The sequence below is a fragment of the Coturnix japonica genome, chromosome 3 (genome assembly GCF_054131305.1).
Source record: "Coturnix japonica strain WE chromosome 3, WE-NBRP24, whole genome shotgun sequence".
In the NCBI taxonomy this organism is placed as follows: Eukaryota; Metazoa; Chordata; class Aves; order Galliformes; family Phasianidae; genus Coturnix; species Coturnix japonica.
In genome coordinates this window covers 19,510,834-19,536,002 of record NC_140665.1, presented here as the reverse complement: position 1 = coordinate 19,536,002, position 25,169 = coordinate 19,510,834, and the positions used below count along the sequence as shown (strand labels likewise).

Sequence of the window (25,169 nt, the reverse complement as noted above, 5' to 3'; positions counted from 1 at the left end):
CTGGGAGTGCATCTGGACAAACACTGTCTTATAACTTTGCATGGAAAATTAAGAATAATCTTCTAAATTAGCCTGAAGATTGTGTTGACAGTATTGCAGAATAACTAATTAAAACAATGTTTTTCTAACTTCTTTCAGAAACAAGCTTAGGATATACCAATCTGTGTTGTGGATAATGTGAAATTCTTCCTCTAAAATGTGGCTGAAAAGCCAAGTTACTTCTGGTTCTAACTCCAAATCACATTGATCCTAATTACTTACAAATGTTGCTAAATAGATAGCTGGTTGTTTGCCCAAGAAATGTAGAAACTTCAATTTTTTGTTTTTATCCAGTTTTATCTAGTCTGTATTCCTGTTGAAACAAAGTTTCCAGATGGTGATTAGTTGCTGATCAGCACTGAATAATCTGGCCATTTTCAATCCAAAATCTTGCAATGCACACTGACATCACAGTAACCACCACTGCCGCTGATGGGGTCATTTTGGAAACTTGCCTAAAATATCAGAAATTGCCTGATCCCTTCACTGCTGAACTCTAGTGATAAGTTCTGTGCTACTGAAGCACTGTGAACAATTACTGGGCTGATACTGCTGCTACGGTACTATGTTTTGAATAGTTAACAATATAAGTTATTTTCTGATTGTCATGAACTTGTATCCAGGCCTGTCTTGCCAGTGCAGATCTACAGGGAGGTCTTAGAAATAGCTGTGTCTGTTACATTTGCTTTAAAGAAGCTGAAGAGCATTCAGGCTCTAGCATGTAGGCAGTTGCTCACTGTTCACTGTTTATTGAAGCAAAACAATGGATGGTATTAATCACGTGGAAATTCATATCATGCCGTGGCTGGACATAGACCAACATGCATAACTGCTTCTGTGGCTTGCTCAGGAGATATTTGTGGTCATGGCTGCTATGAAGCTTGTCTAGAGTAATGGAGAGTGAGGAAGGTAAATATTCAGACTTCAGATATACCTTTCAAATAATTATTTGCACTTCTGTTTCATTTTTTTATCTAAGATCAAGTGCTTTACAAATGAAACATTAGGCATTATTTTGGAAGTGATGAAGTGAAAGCAGTGAAAGGTGGAAGATTTAGTCTTATGCTATAAAAGAAATCAGAAACCAAGGTTTAAAAATTCACAAAATGTTTTTGTTTTCTGTTTCTATTTCAGCTCTGTTAACATTAGCGCATGCTGATTTATTGATATTTTTAAGAATTCTTCCCAAGCAAACAAATACTAAGATAAATGTATTAATTGTGTTCACAATCAAAGCAGGAACTAGGAGAGATTCTGCAGAAAACATTTCTCTAGTGATGCCTGTGTGCAGTGGAATACTAAAATTAGAAGCTGAGAAGTGACAATGATCATAGTAATCTCAAGCAGAGCATGAAAACATGCAGAAATATCTTACTTCCTGAGCTTGCTGGAGAGGCTTTTAGTATGCAAAGTAAGATTTATTTTTCAATGCACTAGACTGAAAATTTTCTTCTCACCTGTTTGTTTTAGGTATTCATACCTTCATTGATACTGCTTTATCTCCATATACCTTCTATTCCTACTATGTCCAAGCCAGCAATATACATGGTTTTACTAGAAGTGCCTCGGTGACATACAGAACGAAGTCTGGGACACCTACAGGAAGTTTGCATTTAAATCCCGTATTTCCTGTTAGTCACCACTCTGCTTTGCTTTATTGGACAACCCCCTCAAATGACTCTGGGCCCATAGAGAAATACATTTTGACATGTACTGTCTTGGTTGATCTTCAGCCTTGTGGTCAGTATGAAGGGTTAGAAACTTCAGCAATTATTTGGAATCTCATGCCATTTACAAAGTATGTTTTTTCTGTGCAAGCTTGTACTAGTGGAGGTTGCTTAAAGAGCCAGCCAGTGACAGTAATTACTGCACAGGCTCCTCCAGAAGGTCTGCAACCACCGGTGATAGAAAACATCAGCTCTACAGAACTGTCTGTGGAATGGTCAGCACCTGAGAAGCCAAATGGTAGGACATAAATTTATTTTCATAAATCAAACATTTTGCAGAGAAGATCAAGTATGTTTACAGATCTGGTTAGACTATTCTAATCTGTGTGACGTGAACTGAGAATAAGGTAAAGCATCATGTCTGATGCCACTAAATGTATTTTTGGAGTCTGTTCTTATTTTTATTTTTAATTTTGGAGTCCAAAGTTCCAACTTAAATGTGTTGAATTTAGCCCTTATTGGCATCTGCTGCAACAAAAAATCACATTTATAGTTAAACATCTACAGTAAAATTAATTTTTTCCTAATTTGCCAGATTGCTGGGTTCAGACAGATGTGACAAGATTGCCATATAAAGCAAAAATAAGCAAGCAATAGTTATGAAAAAGAAAATCTAAGGATTAACTGAGAAGTCTGCTTTAAAACCATCCGTCATGTGTAGTAACTAATTCTATTACCATTGTAACTTTGTTAGGGATTAGGCCATTGCCAAGAATTGCTGATCTAACTTGCCTAATAATGTTTTAGGCTTTTGAATCTGAGAACACAGATGTTGTAGGATACTTTGTGATGCCTCAGATTTTACTAGTAAACACTTTATCTTTCAGTATTTGTGCAATTGAGCTTTGTGAACTTTTACAGGCACAGATATAAGTGCTAGAACAAACCTTTTTGTATCTTCACAAAATGAATGTATTTCTCTATTCACAAAATGAGCTGTATGGGGAACTTTTCAAATATCTTACTTGCCAGATATTACCAGGTTAGACAGTGAGAATCCCTGAACAAGAATGTTTCTAATTATTTAGAGAGACTATTCTTACTATACAGGTCTTGAAAATTGCTGTGAATACTTGCATCTTGACATAAATCATGAAAGATATATGCTTTTCCTTCACAGCCTTTATCTGTGTGCAATGGCCTGCAAAGGAATTTTAAGCAATCCTTTTACATTTCTTTTGACTTTGGGTTAGATCTGTGGGACTTTGCAAAAGACAAGGGTGAAGGCTTTTTTTCTCCTAAGAGATCTTGTTACATAAAAAGAATAATAAATATAAATTTTTTTCTTAATTCAGGTGTTTATTATCAAATTAGCTTAATGCAAGAAATGCAGAAGTGAGTGTTTGGCTGATAAATCACGGAGATTTATGTATGTGATTTATTCTGTAGCACATTTTATGCTATAAGTTTTATGATATTAACTCTTTAATTGTTAGGTCTTTAAATGTACCAGTGTTATTATTTTAGTAGCTATCCAGAAACAGATTAAATGCAATTTTTTTGGTGTTACTTTATTCATAAACAGGAGGGTTGACATCAATTGATAGTGAAAGGACAAGGGGGAATGGTTTTAAACTGAGACAGGGGAGGTTTGTGTTGGATATTAGAAGGAAGTTTTTCACACAGAGAGTCACTCTGGGGCAGCCCGGTCTGGTGGTTGATGACCCTGCCCCTGTGGCAGGAGGGTTGAAAACTGGATGATCTTTAGGGTTCTTTTCAACCCAGGCCATTCTGTGACTCTTTGATGACTTTTTTTCTTTCTTTTTCATCCCTAGGAATAATTATAAGATATGAACTTTATATGAGAAAAAAATTAAAACCATTTGATGATGAACCTCCTCCTGAAATTCGTGTTTTCCAAAGCAGTGGATGGCTCAGCCCTCAACCAGTTTTGGAGTCTGCTAATGAAAATGCCCTAGCTCCACCACAGACCAGTACCATAGTTTCTGACCTTGAGCCATTCACAGAGTATGAATTTTATGTGTTAGCAGTAAACATGGCAGGTAGTGTATCTTCAGATTGGATATCAGGACGAACAGCAGAAGCTGGTAAGTATTGGTTTAAGTTTGTTCATTAAAATTTAAAGGAAAAAAATTTATCTGTGAAGTCTGGTGGTTTTTTTTTTCACCAGGATCTGTTCAGGAGTGATTAAAATAGAGAAAACTTTTTAAACTAGTTAAAAGAAAAGTCAATTACCTCATAACCCAGCATGCTTAGCAAAAAAAAAAAAACAACCAAACCAACATTTTTTTCTTCAAAATAAAATCATATTCTTAAAAATGTCACTTGGAAATTTTAAGACTATAAGATGCAAAATCAACCAAGCAGAGTTTGAGTTCTTTGCTTGTTTCCCAGTTTTTTTTTGTATGACCATAAGAGGACAAAGACATCTGTGACAGAACGAATCTGTTTCTAATGTATTAATAGTTGGTATGAATCAGGAATGTGTTCCAGGAACGATCTTCAACTTAGTTTTCCTGAAAGGAGGATTTGATAATTTAGAAAACAGGTGTTTTTCTTTGGTTTTTTTTTTTGTTGTTTTTTTTTTTGTTGTTGTTGTTTTGTAAGAAACTTAAAGCCTTTTTCAGGAGTATAATACTTGAAGCTTTTCATAAGCCTGTATGGAGCCCAATTATTGTAATATGAACCATTTATTTTTGAGCAATGTTGAGCATTGTTTTACAGCAACTCTAATCATAAACCCTTTTATCAAATTTTCAAAACGGTTTGCCATTTGAATTAGTATTCTGGAATAACAGCTACTTATTTCAGCTTTTAGATCTGAAATCTAACTATTTGGCCTCTGTTTTGCAATTAAATATCTCCATTACACGATTGTTGCTTTTGTTTGCCAAAAGCGTGAAAATCATGTCCTCAGTCATTTGCTCCTGGAGAAGAGTTCGCTAAACTAATTCCCCTTTAGGAGTGAATCTTTGTGCTTATCTGTTCTTAAATACTATATGTTATAAAAGTGTTAAATTGTGTTTGGGAAGAGGTCCATTAGAGTGGTTGTTTGTACGTAACAGAAGTGCTGTGAGTTGGTATCCTATTATTACAAAGTAATCAGGTGGGGATTTAACTGCAGTGCAAACAATCCTTTTACAGATTCAGCTATGGAAGACAAGGGAACTGTTTTGTAGGAAGTGAGAGACACGTTAATTTCAAACTGGCCTAGCAAACAGAATAGCTTTTAAGATGCTGAAGTATTGAACACTTTTTGCTTTTATCAGTTTTTTCCCAGGTTGCATGAAGTTTTTTGTTCAAGACTTTTTCTGTGTACTTTCTTTCCTGCTGAAGGGTTAAGGACTTGAGTGTCTATTAGTGTTTCTTTGAAAATGTAGGCAAAGTTTTCTTCTGCATTTGTGGCCAGAGTGGAAAAGTGGAGAATGATGTACTTTTAATGTCTATTAAAATAATAGGAAAATTTCAGTTAGACATGAAGATATGGTTAAAAAGGGATTTGATTGGAAAAGACTGCCTGAAATGATGTTTTACAAGTACTATGTGAAATGTTGCATTACAATTTGCGTTATTTTATAGGTGTTATTGCATTAATTTGATTTCAGCCCCAGTGTTCATGCCATCTCCATCAGTATTCCCTCTTTCCCCATATTCCCTTAATGTATCATGGGAAAAACCTGAAGATAATTTATCAAGAGGAGAAGTGATGGGATACAGTATTAGTTTGATGACTGAACAAAAGTTCTTGCCAGCATTTTCCCAGGTATGATTTTACAGTAAGTTTTTAGTATATGCTAACAAGAGAAATTATAATGTTTGGTGTCCTCCCTGGTATTTTCCTGACTTATTTTCCTGCTTCTTAGATATTTACACTGATGTAAGTATTTCACTTCTCAATTTATCTTGACTGTTTTGTAATGTTATGCATTTCTGGGTTTAAAGTTATATTCCTGAGATGATTTCTTCTCACTGGTGGTGATGATTCAAAATTAGGAGGGATCAGTCTGAGCAACACTTACCTTGATCTTTGCAAGGTCTTTCTTCGTTATATGGCTACGTTTGCTAAAATGCTTAAAGACATGTTGTTTAGAAGAGTCTGTTCTTACATTAAAAAGATAACTGTCTGGGCCTCTGCATAAAAAAGGGGACAAGTCTTTGGGGAAATCTAACAGAGCAGAAAAATAACTTTATAACAGATAAACAAATGGTTTTTAAATAATCTTGTTATTTTTGAGTGACTGGATTTGGAAAACAAACACCACAGCAGTAATAGTAAGCGAAAAGCTGAGGATTGAGCAAAGAAATGTCTTATATGATGAGAGTGTAGCAGTAGAACTGATGCTCTGAAATTACACTCCTAAGCTCAGAACTGAATTTTAGCCACAGAATGGCCTTAGGTTGTTTGTCTATAAAATGGGGGTTACATTAATTTACCTTGCTTTTACAGCTGTTGACACAGTAGTTAATTGTGAATTGCTTTTAATCTAGCAAGATCTAGCAAGATTTTTCGTGTAAATAATCAGTCAATAAAGAAGTTATCCAACATGTAACACCTTACATACTTTCCCTATAACTAATAACTTGAAATAATTCAAATGAAGCAGATTCAAAGGTTTGTAGGCATTAGTTGTTCCCATTAATCTTAGCGCCTCTTAACTACAACATTCGGTACTTGGTCAGATTTCACCACTTCAGAGTGTCATCCTCATCACTGGGGTTGTAGCTGTACACCACACAGTTTTATGAGGCAGTAACTTTGTTTCCTCATTTATCCACTCAGGACCTGTCTTATCACCTCATAAAAGAGTGTGATAAGAAGTATTATTGTTTAAATCCTAGCTTGTTAAGATTTTCTGAAATAATTCTTTCCCTCAATTGGTCTTTGCAAGCTTTTCCATGTACAAATGAAGGAATCTGTAAATTCAGAGACAAATATCTTATTAATGAAAGGTAGGAAAATATTATTAACCAGTTGTTACAGTCATTTCTTTTCTTGACAGGTTTTACACATAGCTGAGGCTCATGAACTTTCCTATGTAGCAACAGGATTAAAACCTTACAGGAAATACAACTTCACTATTACTCTCTGCAATCAAATTGGTTGTGTTACCAGTGAGCCAGGAATGGGGCAAACTTTGGCAGCTGGTAAGGAAACTATCTCTATCTAAGTGCAAATCTGACATGCAGTTTCTTAATAACATTTAAATGATCATAGTCTGATGCAGAGTGACAAGAATAGATGTTGCAATAATAAATAGTGACTTCCTTAATTATTATTTGTTTATCATGACAGATTAAAAACAGTGTTTTCAACAAACATTTGAGGTACATTATAATATTATGGCAACAGGATATATGTACTACTCTCTCAACTGCAAGTTATATGTACATATGGATATATATGTTAACCTGTTTAATTAAGCTGTAACTGTACATCGGTGTTGCTGAGCTCGTTCATTCATTTCTGATGCTGTATTTTTAATCTGTCTCATTTGTATAACAAGGCATGCAAAATATATGTACTATATGATGCCTTGCTTAACCCACAAAGAATGAGTTGCACAATTTTTGTGCATGACTAACAAAGCTACATAGCATATTTATGTGTCAAAATTGGAGGCCTGCTCTTTTCAAAATGCTTATTTAACCCCTGAAATTTAAGATATCTTGCAGATATGTATGTATATTCTTCCCTAAGGAAATGATACTTAATAAGCTGCATACCAGTGGCTTTGCAACCTAAAAAAAAATTCAGTCTCTGAGCTAATTTCAGCCACATAAGGGAATTTCTAGTGTACTAACTTCCTACAAATTCAGAATAAAATAAGCAGTCATACAGAACAGAGAGGAAGGATCTTTTTGTGTCTAAGAGCTAAGATAGCTTTGTCAGTCTTCTCTCTTCCTGAAATGTTAGTATGAAGATGTTTCCTCATATGGTATCTCAAGAAGGTTTCAAGCTGGCCAGCTACAGAGTCTTGTATGACTTTATCGTAGAGCACATAGCCGTGCAAAGAACAGAGGTCCAGTCTAAGTTGATAACCATGGAAACAAAGGTGTGACCTAAATGACACACTTTATTACTACACATGATCCAACTTTGCATTTATACATTTATTAAAAGAATCAGAAACAATAGCTTAGTTATACTTGACAGCTTGTCACCGCCTCCTCCATGGTTGTGTTAATTCTTAGAGACATTTCACATTAAATAAGACAGAAGAATACAGAACAGAATAACAAACACATCCAGATCTGTTAGCTGTTTTGCCACATAGCATTTGTTTTTGAAGCATATTAGTGCAGTGTCTTAAATTCTGACGAATTAAGGAGTAAAAATTTTAAATTTTACATGCCATTTTACCTTTTGTTCACATTTTTTTTATTTCTGGAGAAACTTGTTTAATGACCTCCAGTTTTTGTGTGCAAGTTCAATTTTGGAAAGTATTGGAAATCTGTATTTTCACAGAAAATTAAAAATACTTTTGTGATGACATTTGATCAAAGGATGTTTGAACTTGGAAGATGGTTAAGAAAAACCAGTCCCAGTATTTGTAAAAACAGACGATCAAATCTTAGTCCATTAATAGCATTTTAAGTCTCTGAACAGTGCAAAATGAAATTAAAATGGCCTTTCTAAGGCTGTTGAGGAGCTCTTTATGAAGGAATGTCTCCCTGGCACAGCAACCATCTCCCTGGCTGTGTGCCACTCACCCTCCATGCCCTGGCACAGGGAGATTTTGGAGGAAGTCTCAACTGAAAAGTTCTCTGGCATAATGGTTTCCTCACACCATAATAATCCAGGAGCTTGGAATTGTGCTCCAAGTTAGGCTAGAAATTACATTAAGTTAAATTAGTTCGTCACCTTTGATCTTGTGGAGGAGAATGGAAAATAATCTCTGACCCTTCATTTATGGAATTTGTCACATGAAGTGTGTATATCAATGGGTGCTTCGCTGGCTATAAATTTGGCACGTCCACGTGAGGTAAACCAGTAAGGGATTTGCTTTCAGAATTGCCAGTGTCTAGAAATATCAAGTTAATTTAAATGTTTGTTCACATTCATTAAGATAATTTCTCTGGCAACATGCTTTTTATATGGTGCAACACAGAAAATATATGGACAGAAACAATGCCATTAAATCACTGGAAACAAAAAGGCTGAGGAAGTATAGTAAGAGTATAAAATGCAAAAGCTAAAGAAAGGGACTTCTGTAGATTGCAGCAGCAGCAGTGACAGTACGCTGATCTTTTAGTGAGAAGTCTTTTGGAGTAAAGATTAAATTGATTGAATGCTTCTAAATTATTTTAAAAAGCAGATCCCTTCTAACATGGTTCAGTAGAGGTGTCTGTACCAGGGATATCTCCTGAGTAGCTTAGCTGGAGGAGAGTGAAAATGAAAGTTAAAATCCATGGAAAAAAAAAGGTCATACGTGCTTGTGTCTCAGACTGACAAAAAATCTCCCTTTTTTCCAGTATGCACAGTCATGATATTTGTAAATGGTTGTAAAAGATGACATTTGAGACAGAAGAATGTGAGGAGAGGGAGAGAGTTAAGTAAACAAAATAGAATTTGTACTAATTAAGTTATTTTATCATAAAGCTGAATGGAAGCTTTCACAAATGAAGGTGACAGAACAGTAACAGAACCTCTTTTTGCTTATGCTTAGTCATGAGTATGTGTGTAGTCTCACATACTTACACTTTCTTGATCAGCCTTAATATTAAACTAAGATGCATATTCCATAGTTTTGAAGATTCTGAGCTGGTACCTTGAAATGAATAAAATTACATCTACTAGTACCAGTGAAGGACATGTTCCCTTAGAATTTATTTTTTTGATTATGTGTTTGCATTAAGTTATTATTTGCATTACAAAAGATTATTATTGCATGACAAAAGATGCACCAAATTTTCCAATTTTTTTCCAAGATTTTTAGCTAGGTGGATAAACACTTTTAAAATTCCTGTTAATTTAAACATTTCAGCAGGATGGTACTAGCCATACAAGTACTTGGACCAGTACTACTGCTTATCTTACCCTTTACTATATCTGTCAAAGTGTGCCTTAAACAATCTATACAACCATTTTTCATTAACTACTGTGTCTGAACTTATTTCTTGTAATTAAGTTCGTCTTTCCTTTGCCCTTCTTCATTTTTTTCCCCCAACTTCATTTATTTTTTAATTTTTTTAAGAGACACCAAAGTATGGCTTTGTGATTTCTGCCATTTACCCCACCACATTGTATTATTCATCTTTTGCTTTTGATGGCAATTATAGGGTTCAGAAGCTAATTTGTCGAAGATGTTTTTCCAGCACCAGCTGCATCTGGCTTCTTAGCAGACTTCTCAAGTAGTTGTATTGGTGGCTTTGGAGTTGCCTCTGGGTTTACTGGGGTAATGATGCTGATGGGCTTTCTGGGCTGTCTTGCACTCCTTGTTGTCATTTTCTTTTTGATTACCCTTTTAATCTGAGTTTTTTTTTTTTTTTTTTTTTTTTTTCCCCCATTCATGGATAAGGTATAGAGCAAGCCCTTTTCAAAAACCTTAACCTGTTTGTCATGGCAATATAGCATTTGCTTATGCCTGTTATAGACTACTTGTCTATGAAATGCTATGCCTCAGTTTTAAATTCACAAATGCCCATTAGACAAGTAATTAGTAATGTATATTTTCTTTTGTTGCAGAAGAGAAATGTGAGGGCCATTTGCTGCTGGCCTGAAAACACAGATTGTTTTGCATGCATGTACATAAGTCTCTTTATTGTGAATAGGACCCAAAGTGATTAAACAAGCACTCTTAATATGTTAATTTATAATTTTAATTACAACAATCTTGTATATATAGTCATTAGCGAATACTAATATAAATATTTTTCTACCTTTTTATTCATAATGCATAAACCAATCATCCAGTTACTTCTCGGCAGTTGCCTGTTTCCGTTTCATAATACAATCTTTGTTCTTAGTTATGAATGCATTTTGTTCATTCCTGTCTTGAATAATCCCTCATTAAGCTAGTCACTTTCTGCTCCATGCTAAAAAGGAAAAATTATCATGCAAATGTGGCATGCCATATTAAAAAGCACATTACCAAACACTTTTGTTGCTGTCCTTCAATTAGTTTCCCTTCTTTGAATTTAATTTCATTTGTTGTTAAACTACTGACTTGATGTATGGACTCATGAATTTGAGGCTGCTGCCAAGAATGTAACGGGGAAAAATATCAAAGCCTCTTCAGAAGGCTGCAGAGGCAAAGCTGGAATGAATTTGCTTCACCTTTGACAAGTACACTTGAACAGCATTGGAATCCTCTGATGATTCAGCCTGGCTAATTATCCAATTATTTATTTCAAGAATAAAGACGCTGTTTTACAATTAGGAAAGTGTAAAGTAATCTGAGAAATTTGGTAATGACAGATGACTTAGGTAACTTCTGAGATAAACAGTGTCTGCTCATAGTTGTCTTGCCAAGTGTGCAAGCTGTAGTTAAAATACTCTTTGAGTTTCAGCGAAATAACTGGGACTGAAAAGTTATTTGTTTCTCCTCCCCTCCTGACACACTGTACTGCAGAAAATAGCTCAGATTGTTCTTTTTCCTCTATATCAAATTTGTAAGGTTTTAAGCTATGTTTAAGTTGTACTTCTCTTGATTAAAAGCTTTTGGTTCAAAGCAATACTTTTTAATTGCCTAATGATATAAGTCAGTTCTTAGGAAAGAACCGTGCATTTAGGAGTTCATTTGCAATATAACTGAAAAATTCATTGCATGGCAGTAAAACAATTTACTGTTAATTACAAGGAGAAGAATTTGCTGTACCATGCTCACAGATTGCCATGAATCATGCAGCACTCCTAGAGATTTATAACAGATGTGTAAGTGGGATGAATTAGCAGGGTTTAATAACAGAGACACAAATCATGCAGACTTCAAGGAGCTTTAATTGATATACTAGAATGTGACGGGCATGAATCACTCAGCCATTCAACAGCACTGTAACATATGGTCAGCTCAATATGCTGCATCTTAAATCGGTTGGTGAGTCGTTGGTTGTCCCATATGGTGGAAGCAATATATTTTTCACCATTTTTAAAAAATACTGTGTAGTACATCTATTTTTAAAGAAATATGACTGTAGCATAGCCATGTTATTAAACTTTCTTTTGATGTTGTTAGGGGTGTGAGGGTTTTTGTTTGTTTGTTTTGGGGAGAATTCCAGAACGGACTCTAAAGTATTTTCTAAAAAAAAATTAAAATATCCATTGGCATAAGTATTATTTTTTTACTATTACTATTTAAATTGTTGATGCTGTTACAAAGAGAAAGGAAATAATAGATTACGTCAGAAATGTTATGACTGTCTCAGGGTCTTCTGAACTGTAGCAAAAATGAAATGGATGACCACGAGCTAGGCTAGGTAATTTCACCTGCAAGCAAACCTCCAAAATGATAAAGTGCAGTCTTGATGTTTTTGTTCTCGAGTTTCTGTTTTAATTTGTACATGTGTATTTCGAGTGCAAATGAACGATTATTGAAAATCGTATTTTTTGGTATTGTTACCATTCTGAGTGATTCAGAATGGCTAATTGAAGTGTTCTGTGGAAAGGTCCTCAAATATCTACCTACAATATGCTGAGTAGTAGTTATTCAAACACACTTAAACCTGTTAAATTTAGTCATGCCATAAATATGTTATTTCTGGGACAAGAATCTGGCAGAGTATGGAAAAGCTTTAGCAGTTGTATTAGTAAACCTGACAGACTTGAGAAAAGAGTATTGTATCCTTAGAACCGCGGCTGCCAGAATTTAATGTCAACAATTAAAATTTATTTTGATCCTTACCTAGTGTTTATTACTGTTTGTATACACAACAGACCTTACTAATACAGAGATGCACTATTAGATGGAATTACCATCTGTTCAGAGTGAAATGCTGGCATCTGTCTTGGAGTCTAAAACTAAAATGATATTATTTCAAACAAAACAAAATTAACTGCTCTTTACTTACCAACTTCATTTTTGTGTACATGCGTGTGCATGCACACATGGGAAAGGCTTATTTATAATGACCTGTGTAGCAACATCTATATTTAGATATATGACTTCAACGTAAGCTGTATGGACCATCTGTCTTTATTGGTCTTTTTTGTGCCCTGTGCTACACAATGGCATGCAGCAATCATAGACTTTTAAATACTGTTCTAGCTTTATAATATATTAAATATGTATTATATAGCAAGACATTAAAACTACATAATTAAAATACACAAAATGTGACTTTGAATCTACTAAAATGTAGTGCACTCATTATTTTGACAGATGTGTCTTAACAGAACGTGACTAAAAAAAAATTAAGTAGGTAAAACTGTAGTCGATTCATCTTTCAGAAAGTAGCTACAGGTACCACAGTGACACCTTTAGGAAAATATATAGTGTATCTTTTAGTCTTGAAAATTTTTAATTTGATTTTTTAGTACTACGCTGCTCTAGTGCTGTGGATTTATTCTCTGTGCTGTCTGTGCATGTGAAGAGGTTTGTTTTTTTTCCCCAGGTTTTCCTTTTTTGACTGATGTAACGTTGTGTATAGTCTTCCATTGTCTTGATGCACAAGAATCCTCAAGCATTAATGAGGCTCTAGTTTAAATACTAATGTTACAGCGTAAATGTTACTTTCTAAAAGGGTAGTCTTCTATTCCATATATCACAAAATAATAAATTGTGTCATGCCAGTGTTTAATGCGTGTACACAGTGCATTAACTGTAACTGTAGTACATTTATTTGTGCTGGAGGAGACTTGAAAATGATTAAAAAATCAATACTTCCCTGTCAGAGAAGCGAGTGTTACGATGCATTTAAGTAGTTAATTGCATAAGCCCCATAAAAGCTTCAGGTTTGGGTACCAGAGATGCCATAATTATGGTCCAACTATCTGCCGTTTATTAATACTAGACTTTAAAGGAAGATATGTAAGGTACAGTTATTGTCATGAGTGTTAGCTGTATGTGTTTTAGAAATAATGAATTTTATTATTTTCGTTTTACCATCACAAAGCCAAACTGAAGGGCTCAACCTCTTATGTTCACATTTAAAATGCTGATGTACACCAGATCCTTCCAAAGGTGAAGTTTTGATTGTGAAGACATGTTTTCTATTTAAACTTGTGCATTAATACCACAATTCATTAGCGCTGTGCCCTACTTATGCTGGAAAGCTTATGACCTCACGCTGCATTACTTCAATTTTGACATTGTAAATTTCTAACATAGCGTGAGATACTAATTAGATTGTGAAGTCATAAATGATGCCTAAGCAGGAATTTACAGCATATAGTGTCACTGGCAGCTTCCCAGTTCCCCCACTCACTGCTTTCTCCAAGAAGAATATTTATCAAGTCGGGGGAAGGGAGGGGAAAGAAAGAAAAAGGTAGTAACATGCTACAGGCAAATAGGAAAAATGAAAAATATGTAAATTATTGTGGAAATGCACTAATGTTTAAAAGGATGTTATTAATTCCTTGTAAATGAAGCAATTTCTTTTCCTCTAAAGATCTCCCTGTATACATTGCTACGCTGTGAAGTAATGTCAGATTTTGAAGACCCATATTTTAATTCAGATTTTATTGTTCGTGAGAGGCGTTTATTGGTCGTTACTATGTCATTATGGGAACAAATAATTTTTACAGGTTGTCATTGTATTTCACTTCTTGGTTACAAATGAAGTTTTCTGTTTCTAAACCCTTTTCTTTATTATGGAAAGAAGAGGAAGAAAAAAAGGAAAGGTAAGATAGATAGAGATTAAATAGATAGTAAAGTGTTCTTGTACTCCTTCTCCAGATGACATCGTTTACTGTTTCAGTGCTGGACCATTCCTTTCCACTTGTATGGCCATTATGCCATTAACCAAATAGATCTTGCTGCCCTCCAGTGGCTTACTGTACAGTACTTAAAAGGAATAAAAAGAGGTATTCTGTTCAGAATTCAGCTACAGAGTGAAAAAATCTATCAAGTCTTGTAATAGAATCAACATATTGGTTTTGTTGGTAGGAGGACTATTGTAATACCATAAAGCTAGATATATTCATAGCCTCACACATGATCTTGCATGGAGTCTTACTGCACACCAGCAATGGTGGAAAGAAGTTTAGAAGCAAGCATTTCTTGAACTAAATAATTTTCTGAACATATGTTAATTTCTTATTGGGTTGTGCATATGCCATAAAGAGAAAATGATCTTGTAGGCCTTTGTTATTCAGCTTAATAGCTGTTCTGCTCCTGTTGAGTAGGATAAGTTCATCTAGCGATAAAGGACTTGTATTGTTATACACCATGCTGCTGAGATGTAGCAAGACTTAATTAATCAGTCAGATTTTCCTTCGGTCTCTCATTGAATTCCAACACTGAAAGTCATACAGATAGGTGCTTTCCTTTGAGTACAGCTTGAGAGACTCATTGGGGGAAATACAGAAATTGTACAAAGCCTAAAGCACAGGATGCTTCTTGTGAAGCTGAAAGCTTAAGTTCCTTTAAAAATTAAGAATTCTTTTTTCCAATGAAGCTTCTTTGGAAATTTGTTCTTAAGGGGACTAGAAGCTGAAGCTGGATGTTTTTGGAAAACTGTTAAGTATAAGAAACAGCTTTTTCCTATAATTCCTAAATGCATATATCTATATGTTTTAATGCACAGCTCCAAGAAAATTTGGTGCCCCTCGTGTTGAAGGAATAAACAGTACAATGGTAAAGATTAGCTGGAAGGAACCTGAAGAACTTAATGGACCTTCTCCCGCCTACCAGGTGGAAAGGATGGATTCGTCTTTAGCTACATGGAATACAGAAGTAGCAAAAGGAGTCCGTTTCCCAGGAAATGGTTATTACAGATTTGCCAGTTCAACTCTTCCTGCCAATGCTTTCTTTACAGGTAAATTAGTTTAAATGTCTTTAAAAAATTATATCAGTTATACTCTGCATTTGTTTAACAATTTATTGTCATTATTTTTAACATTTCCATGGTTAAATATGTGAGTTTTAATTTACAACATAATGCGATTGTTAGTGATGTGTGGTCTGTTTTGATTGTCACATAAAAAGCCTGTAGAAAACTTTATTGGACTTGTGGGATTTGTTCCCTTGTCTTTGGGCTTAGAGATGTACATGATAGTGAATGCTGCTGCATATTTGACTCATTTCCTTGTAGTAAATGTAAGATGGATTTGACTTATTCATCTGGGATCAAAACTTCTCAATGAATTTGCTGTGACTACTCACGCCTGTTTTATTTCATATCTTTTTGACAATTTCTGAGGTTGTGCAAGTACTCATGAGCACTTTTCTGTGCTCAGATCATTTGTGGTGTTTTGATACTTTAGTCAAGGGAAGAAAAAGTACTGCCAAAGTGACAGAAGTGTGCTCTTTTTGGACTGCTCTATTTTTGTTTAGATATATGTTTTGGAACTGTGAGTCTTTCAGATCTTTACAGACCAGCTTTCCCATGGCCTGTGATTCCCAGATTTTGCTGATGTCTTCACTTCATGGTTAAACCAAAGATATAAACAATGCAGTTCTGGGAAAAATATCTAGATAAATCCAATTCTGTGTTTGAGTTGCTGTTGTGGTCTGTCACTGAAATACTACAATGTGTACATGGAACATGGCTTTTTAATAGCATAAGAAAAAATGGCAAAGCTGAAGATTTATTTCTTTGATTTTAATAAGGTATGCAAAAGGTGTGTGTGTGTGTGTATACACATTAGCTTACAGCAGCAAAGGAAAACCCTTAACGAATCTGGATATCAGTCACAGCACATGTTCCGTTGCATGTTGATGATATTGAAACCCTACTGCTCAGTGATACAGCTTAGCCTGGTACTGAGTCTTGATTGCTATGAGTTAAGGCTGCAAAAAGCATGCAGTAGTGTTGACACCTGAAAGAACCCCAAAGATTTGAAGCAAACTCAGTAACTGATACCTTGGCAGTTTTGTTGGATCACATGAATCTTCCTACTTGCTAGTATGTGTGTGAATCCGTTTTTGTTTAAAACAAAAACAACAACCTTTGTCTATAAAACAAAAGCAACCTTCTCTATGATCACACAGTGAATCTGATGTTTAAAAAAATAAAAAGTTGATGAGCATTTCCATTTTATTTTCTTGCTAGGTGCTTACTCAATTGGTAGTGGAGTAATAATAAATGATAATGTGTTAGTTAAATATTGACACCATGTTGACTTGCAAAACCTGTCTCTGTGCAGGAGCCTATGAGAGCAGCTGTTGGGCTCTTTTCCACAGCCAAATGGCTACATAGCTTTCCTGACATCAGAGTTTGCACCTTTTACCATATATTTAGTTTAAAAATAATAATATTAGCCATCTCTTATCTTTTTCTCTTTTTTTTTTTTTATCAATATCTAAATACTGAGCTACAATTTTTCTCAGTAGAGCTCTAGTCAATCCCAACACTGCAATATAGTTAAGTAGTTTAGCCAGCCAAGTAATTACAGGAATCACAGGTATCCTCCCTCCATATATCTCTGAGAGTGCTGGAGAAAGGGGAGATGCTCTACTTGGATTGTTAACATGCCTATCTATGACTAATAAAGCCCAGAGCTTGTCTATCCAACCACCGATTCAGGATGTTGTTCTGTTATGTTGTACAGAGTGATACTATGAGCAAGGCTTCTTGAGGTGGTAGTTTGTGAGAGTTTGAAGAGGTGGATTCAAAGATGATGTTAAAACTCCCTTGAAATTGGAACCTGTTGGCTGAATAAACACAATTTATTATTTGTTTAGATTGTGGTCTCTCTAATAGATGATTTATTGATCTGAGTACCTGAAGATGAGCGAGAACCAGAACAAACTAGGATATTTGTCCAGATAAGTCATTGTTAAGTCATCCTGTTTGGTACCTAGAGAAAGTACTATTGTTCTGATCTTATAGACAAGGATCTGAAGTATGCAGAGTGAGGCCCAGATCTCATTGTACAGCTGGGAACTCCAATCCATTGATTTTAAGTTTGGTGCTTAATTACCTTTCTGAATATGGGCCTAACTGGACTACCCAGTCCATAGTGGGGAAGGTTTAAATCAAGGTTTCCAAAAGCTTTAATTTGTTCCCTAAAAGTGGGATCTGTTTTCTGCCACAGTTCTTGGAATCTGAAGAACTGTAGATTGTCTAAAAATATTCAAATTCATATAGTACTTGTATTGTTCCTCTAGTGATGGGGTCTATTGGCAAAATCAAAAAAAAAAAAAAGGTCAAAACACATTAGTGTTAAGGTAATGAGCATGATGCCATGTTAACCTGGCTTTCATTTCTCATGAGTTGATGAGCTGTAGAATAGTTTTCCATGCAGGAAAGCTAGGGCCTTTGTCTGCTTTCTAGCAAGGATATACAGTAAGTTTTATGAGACTGTTGGATTCAGCATGCTGAACTGTGTTTATGTGTCTGTGAATTTCAGCAACTAGCCAAAAAATATATTTATTTTTATTCCATAATTCCTTTTTGCTCTTTGGTTGAAGGTCAGGACTTGAGGTTTGTGAAGAGATGAAATAAAAACAGGTATATGAATGATGACCTGTGCCAATGAGTCCTGCTTTGAATCATGTTTAGTTCTAATTTGAGGCACTACCTTCTCTTCAGGATTCATAACATGTAAATATCTCCAGTAGATAGGCAACTTCATCTTTTTGTTTTATGTGGAGTAGGGGATCGCATCATGTTTTCTTTGGAAACAAGACTCTCTGAGAAAGCAGGTGTGCACGCTCTTGAATATATTGGTGGATACTCTGTGTTACAGAAACAGGGTTGCTGTTTTTTAAACTTCATAGAAAATCTTATCAAAAGCTGCAGTACTCTTTTCTGTAGTGGGTATACTGGATTAAGTCTGTAAGGACTGGTGAAAAGTTAATATTAGTGCAAAAATTCCGTGCATACATCATATATTGCTCAAAATGTTGTGGGCTTGATTTCAGGAATTAAACTTATAGATCTATGCAGAAAGGAAGTCTTTATTTAGTGATAAAATATGTTTTTGTTTTTGTCTTTGTTTTGTTTTTTTGTGGTTTATTTTTTGTTTATTTTTTGTTTGTTTTTGTGTTTTTTGTTGTTTTTGTTGTTGTTGTTTTTTTTTTTGATGGGTGAAGGATTCATTGTGCTTTTTCAAAACTGTTGAATTAACTAGTATTATTTTACTGTGGTTCCTCTTGGATGCCGCTGCTGTGAAAAGGAAGCTATCCACATATTAAAAAGTTCAGTCTTCTCTAAAGAAACCTTAGTGTTGGGCCTTGCTTTAAATCAAAATTGTCTGAAGTAAGTTTCTTCTGTAGGATGCTTAAAAATAAATGTCTTGCCTGCAGTGCAAACTCTTTGCCAATCTCTATATGATACAAACTCAGCTCTGCAATGATTAGAAAATAACTATGAGGTAAGATGTTCAGCCTTACATGTTGAGCTCTTTACAATGGTATTCTTAATGTCAGAAAATAGTCTTAATAATGACTATTCCAGCAAAAAATGCACCTGTGCTAGTGTTTTTATGTCCAAATTCTGAATCAGGTACTCACATATTTCTCAGAGGTGAAAATCTTGACAGAAATGGTGTTTCTTAATGAGTTTGCACAAGCATTGTTTACCTTTGAACTGAGAAGAAGAATTGAAAATGGCTGTGGTCATTCAGAGAACTCTCGTTGTAGTTTCATTCCAAATAGTATTGTGGAAGCGTTTCATAGTAGAAGTCACAAGTATTTTCAATAGCATATGGAGCCAAATAAACAGTCCTTTTCCAGCATCCCAGAGGTGTGGAATGTTATTAGCTGAAAATTAAGCAAAAAGAGAGGATTGAAGCTCTAAAAGAAATGTTAAGAGGAAAATCTAAATGTATTTATGAAATGAAGACTAGAAGGAGACGTGATAATGGTTTTTATGTAAAACTGTGTGCTTTAAATGAGCAGAATGAAATTGTCTTCTGTGAGTACAGAGGCAATAGATTCATAAACTTAAAATGTGGAAAGGGAGATGTTCTTGTCAGAAGTAAATTCTTCTGAAGTACTAGTTTAGAAAAGGAATGGATGGTTGTGGGAGATAAAGCTTTGGCATGGGAGATTTTTGAGAGTAGCTGGATGAACATCTCTCAGGAATAACCTAGGTAAAACTGATTATGCTTTGGAGTAAGTGGATTGATTCTTTGACCTTTAAGAATGTTTTCCAAACCTATATCCTATTATAAACTCAGATTAAGCCAATGAATCTGGGAATTATGTTGAATTTCACAAGGTTCCTACCCGCCCGTTTCTTCAGCCTGTCATGATTCTTCTGAATTGCAGTGCATCAACTGCAGCCCTCAATTCTTTGTCATGTGCAAGCTTTCTGAAAGTACATTTATTCCCTTCAGCAGGGATTCATTCTAATGTATTCTGTTAAAAAGAATTAGTCCTAGTAATTCTCCCTGGGAAATACTGCCCATTGGACTTTGTGCCACTTGTCACAGGCCTTGAGCCAACTTCAACCATTTCTTTTTTTAACCTACTTCTATAGTCTGCCTATATTCTCAGTCTCTTTACTGCATGGTGTCCTTGGTGACCAAGGTTAGGCTGACTAACTTCTGGTTTCCCAAATTCATAGGCACAACTCTAAGGCAAATGGTATTAATTTTGTTTTCTTCAGCCTTACCCTAAAGAATGAATAGAACTGGAAAAGGAAAAGATAAATTGACTTTTTACCTTTTTTGGCTTTGTGTCAGCATTTTTTCCTTATGTACCAAGCTTTATGAGTATCATCCTTTTTTATTTCGTTATGCTGAACTGAAGACAGTAGAGTTTTTCTAGGGGGAAAACTATGACAAATGAAATTCTTATACACAGCTGTCAAATACTGAGAGAAAGGAAGAGAGCGCACTGTTAGCTGACTTGAGGAACACACTTTATATTTCAAGTAACTTTTGATAATGTCACTCATTTTTCCAGACTGTTTTAGTAAATAATGCACTGAAGAGCTCTTCAAACATGTATTTTATTGCTTCCTTTCTGTCTAGGTTGCTACCACAGACTTCCCCTTAGTGCTGCTTTTAATTTTTATGCTAAGTTCTTACATTTTCTCCTCTTGTCTTCACAAAATTTGAACCCATATCTTGATATTCAGGGGAAGAAAGTAAGATAAAGATTGTCTAAATTACCATGAAGTGTCTGGATTCAGTAAGAAAGGGAACTAGCCTTTTTTTCCCGCCTGATGACTGTTTGCACAGACATTTTAGCTAGGATTTAGTCCTAGTACTTCACATGAATTCACAGTTAGATCTTGAAAAACACATTCCTTTCTTCCTTTCTTCCTTCCAAATCTCAAGAAAGTTACGGAGTGAGGAGTTATGTCTCGAGAGAAAGGTATGATCCAGTACAACAAAGTGAACTCTGCTGCTTTATGGGAAAACATCTTAAAACATTTTCTAACGTGCACAATAGGAACATTGGCAGCAGATAAGCCAAGCTGATGTTGACCTTGCCAGTGTTACAGGGGCAATATTTTCACTAAGATGAACTGGTTTTGTTTAGGCACAGACATACTTTCTATCAATATCAACTATCTACTTTCTCCATCTTTTTTATTTTAAAAATGATTTATTGTAACCACAAGACAAAAAGAAAGATTCTTCTTTCTGTAGTATTTCTCGTGCTTCCCTTTTTCAGCTAAACGGATCAGCAACACAGCCCATGCTTTAGCATAGAACTGCATGCTTTTTTTGGTTAGTTTGTTTTTGCTTCTTGTCTTTAATGCCAATGCACATTTTTTTCTGGTGTTGACATTTCTGTTGTGCGACATTCTACACTGTGTGATTGAAACAAACTTTTCTGCTTGTGCACATCAACTTTCGGAGCATAAATTTGTCCTAATGCTTTGAATTAGTCCAAAACCCTTTGCCAGACTAGATCACAGTTTCAGTTGTTTGTGCAAAACATTTACAGAACTGGGTCTTTTGATTATCATAAATGTATCACATAACTTGTGCTCTGTAAAACAGCAGCTCTTCTCCATGTGTCAGAGCTTTGGATGTTTTTCTGTAAATTTTGGGCAGAAGTCATTTTGAAATGTAGTTTACAGTCTCTCTGTGCATGACAAACTTAAGAACTGGCAGAATAAATGTTTCTTACAGTTTTTTTCAAAGCATGCAGGTGTAGTCAAGGGTAATAATCGTTACCAAGTTTGTGTTTTTACAAACTAATAAACTATTCTGACAGTGTTACCATTTATACTCCAAACCATTTTATGCCAGATGAGTTTCCACATATGAAATGTGCCTGTATGTCTGGTATTTCTTTTACTTTTCTTGTGTCCAGATTAAATAATAATAGGATAGGTCTCAATTGGATGGCCTCAAGTGGTGCCAGAGGGGTTCAGGTTGGATGTTAGGAAAAAGTTTGCAGAAGAGTGGTTGAGCACTGGAATGGACTGCCCACAGAGGTGGTGGAGTCACCATCCAAGGAGGTGTTCAAGAAATGTATGCATGTAGCAGTGACAGACATGGTGGGAAATATTGGTGGTAGGTGGACAGTTGGTCTAGATGATCTTAGAAGTCTTTTTCAGCCTTAATGATTATATAATTCTGTGATGTAGGAACTCTGTAGTGGGTCTTGGACTTAATCATCTGTGTCCTTCAGCAAGCTTTGAGTCAATAGTATGAAAGAATAATCTCTTCCACAAGAAGAAGTCTAGTACTGTCTTGACTGGTGAGATACTTCATCTGAAATTAATGCCTTCTGGCCTATATTTGGCCTTTATTACTGGAAAGGGTTATGTCTTCTGATGACTTGAGACATTACACTTGACTGATACTGAGCTTTTAAATTATGCCTTCTTATGAGATGTGAATTCCTCAGTTCCTTCCTTTATTGTGTTTTTAAGTGGTGAAGGAGTAACTACTGAATTATATATTGACTAAAAGTGTGTGAAGAGTCGTGCATTGATTATGATCACATTGTGCATTTGATCAGGAAATTGTCATAATAGTAACATACGGAAGTTTTTATCTTCTAATTGATTTCCAGAGTGATTAAATTAAGACCTCTTCTAAGTGTGACAGTCCTTATCAATTACTGGCAGAATAGAGAAATTAAAGGATTAAAAATTTAAGTGTGTTAAGATTCAGTATTTAAGGTCTAAAATCAATCAGATTGTAGACTGAGTAATACCATTACAACAAAAGTATCATTCAGGATTAGGCTGTGGCAAATTGGAGGAAAAAGTGGCTGTCTGTATTAGTGCGTGTATGAAAAATTGGTTTGCACAATGAAGTGCCTAGAACTTGGGAAACTGAGTTTGAATAATCTGTAAAAACTTAATTCAGCCTTGTTATTTTTTGTGTTATGTTTGCATCTTATTGTTTAATTAAAAACAAGTTCTTCCATAGATTTTAAGCTATTCCTTTTTAAAATTTTTTACTAGTCTGTATATGGTTTGATGTCTGTCTCACTATGTATATCACCTCAGGAAGTGCAGAGTTTAAGTTTTTTCTTGTGCTGTTTTGGTTGATGTATTCACACACACACACAGAATCACAGAATGACCCGGGTTGGAAGGGACCTCAAGGATCATGTAGTTCCAACCCCCCTGCCTAGCAGGGCCACCAAACATACTCATTTACTATTCCGAGTACTTTGTAAACATATATTTATGATTTTACAGAACTAGTATTGGTTTTATTATGAATGGAGACTGAGTAAATTAAAAAGAGGACTGAATATGTTAGGAAATCCTAATGTTGAGTGTTCAGTTCTACAGAGAGGACTCAAGATTTAGGAGATTTCTATTCATGTTAACTTCTGTTCAATTAGGAACACAAAAAGCTTCCACATATCACTCACTGTAGAGTGTTCAATTGCAAGCAAGGGCACCTTCTACTAGACCACGTTGATCAAGGCCGAAGATGAGTATGTAACAAGTGAATAACTCTGAGAAGTTCAGGTTAAGTGACTGGCATAGTCTTGCAGAAGTACATTGTGGAAGAGGCAGAGGCAGGTTTCTTCAGAGTGACATTGAATGGTATTAGCAGTGAAACTGTCCATTCACTTTTCATACTCCCCTTCCTCTTTCATCAAACATCCTCAGAGCACTAAATCAAATAAGACAAGCTTCTATGCACAAAATCCTTATTTGCTACATGAATTCTGTTTTAGTTGCTGAACATCATAAAATCCTCGAGGCAGATATCTTATGGGAAATGCGTCTGTATATAATTGTAGACTATGTCATTATTCATCCTCTATATGTACTATTTTTTGCAGACAGTTTTCATTTTATTTTACTTTGTAAGTTTTGAGGATATACTTTTAAAGTCCTAACGTTGACCAAATAGTTGATCTGAGTAATAATAGTAATAATTTAAAAAATCTGTCAGGAGAATCCCAGACATCCATCATTTGGAGCGCTACTGACTAACATCGATGTCAGTGGGTAAAAGTCTTTAATATTCATGAAATCTCTTTCTGATCTGAACTATCAGAGACACTGACTAAATGATCACAAAGAATCAATAGTATGATTTTTGACTGTATTCTGTGTATAGTATCTGTGAACATATCTTTTCAACTGTATTGGTAAGAAGAGTTTTTACTGGTGGTTATAGGTCCTCCTGGTTTTGTTTCATTGTCCTATTGCTTTCCTGTATTTCTTCTTGGTTTTCCCAAATTCTTTTCATGTTTTGTCATTACCCATGATTTGCTTCTTTCTTTCCTTTTTCCACATTTGACCATTATAATGTATATGATCTTTCTTCTATCTTCTTCAAGGTGTTGTCTACTTTTTATCTGTGTATGACAGACGCTAAATAGGAGAAAACTGAGTCCACGAGCAAGACTTTTCACCTTTCTTTCTAGTGTTTACCACACCATTAGAATTTCATGGCCAGGACCATCATAGAAATATAGAGGCCAAGAAGGATCTTCTAAAGAATTTGTCTTATTTAGAAGAAGGAGCAAAAAGAAACAAACTAAAAAACCCAAAACAAAACAGAGACAAATTAATTCTTTTGTTGTTAAAATGCAAAGAATGATGTAAATTAATTACCACATAGTGGTATTTGGCACAAAGCAAACATGTTTATATAATATTCTCTCTCTTATTTTTTTTCTAAAATATACTCTTCTAAGAAAAATGTGCAAAACTGTTAGTGAATGGCAGAAATGTCACTACCATTACATTTTGCAGCCACTGGGGCTAGAAGTACGTTCTGCGTCAGATGACTAGTGATTTAAATGCAGTGACTTGGAGACTATACTGAATTTGTAGTGTTTTAGTTTGGCTAAGGTTGTTATTATTTCGGTTAAAGTCTTTATTAGTTATACACAGTGTCTAAAGATTATGGTACATTTTATAATTGGATGGGATCCTCAGGATACAGCACACAATGCTTTTGTGAGAAAGCATGTCATTTGAATGTTGAATTACGTGCTGGTATTTTTCTTC

At 35.1% G+C, this 25,169-nt stretch overlaps 1 protein-coding gene across 1 annotated transcript in view; it reads left to right on the top strand.

The window, feature by feature from the left end:
* Positions 1-25,169, top strand: part of USH2A (usherin) — a 342,112-nt gene that overhangs the window by 76,761 nt on the left and 240,182 nt on the right. The window contains exons 17-21 of the mRNA XM_085542932.1: positions 1,510-2,004; positions 3,542-3,814; positions 5,333-5,490; positions 6,728-6,872; positions 15,411-15,641. Of these exons, the coding sequence (XP_085399058.1) occupies positions 1,510-2,004; positions 3,542-3,814; positions 5,333-5,490; positions 6,728-6,872; positions 15,411-15,641 (1,302 nt within the window). The remainder of the gene's footprint in view (positions 1-1,509; positions 2,005-3,541; positions 3,815-5,332; positions 5,491-6,727; positions 6,873-15,410; positions 15,642-25,169) is intronic.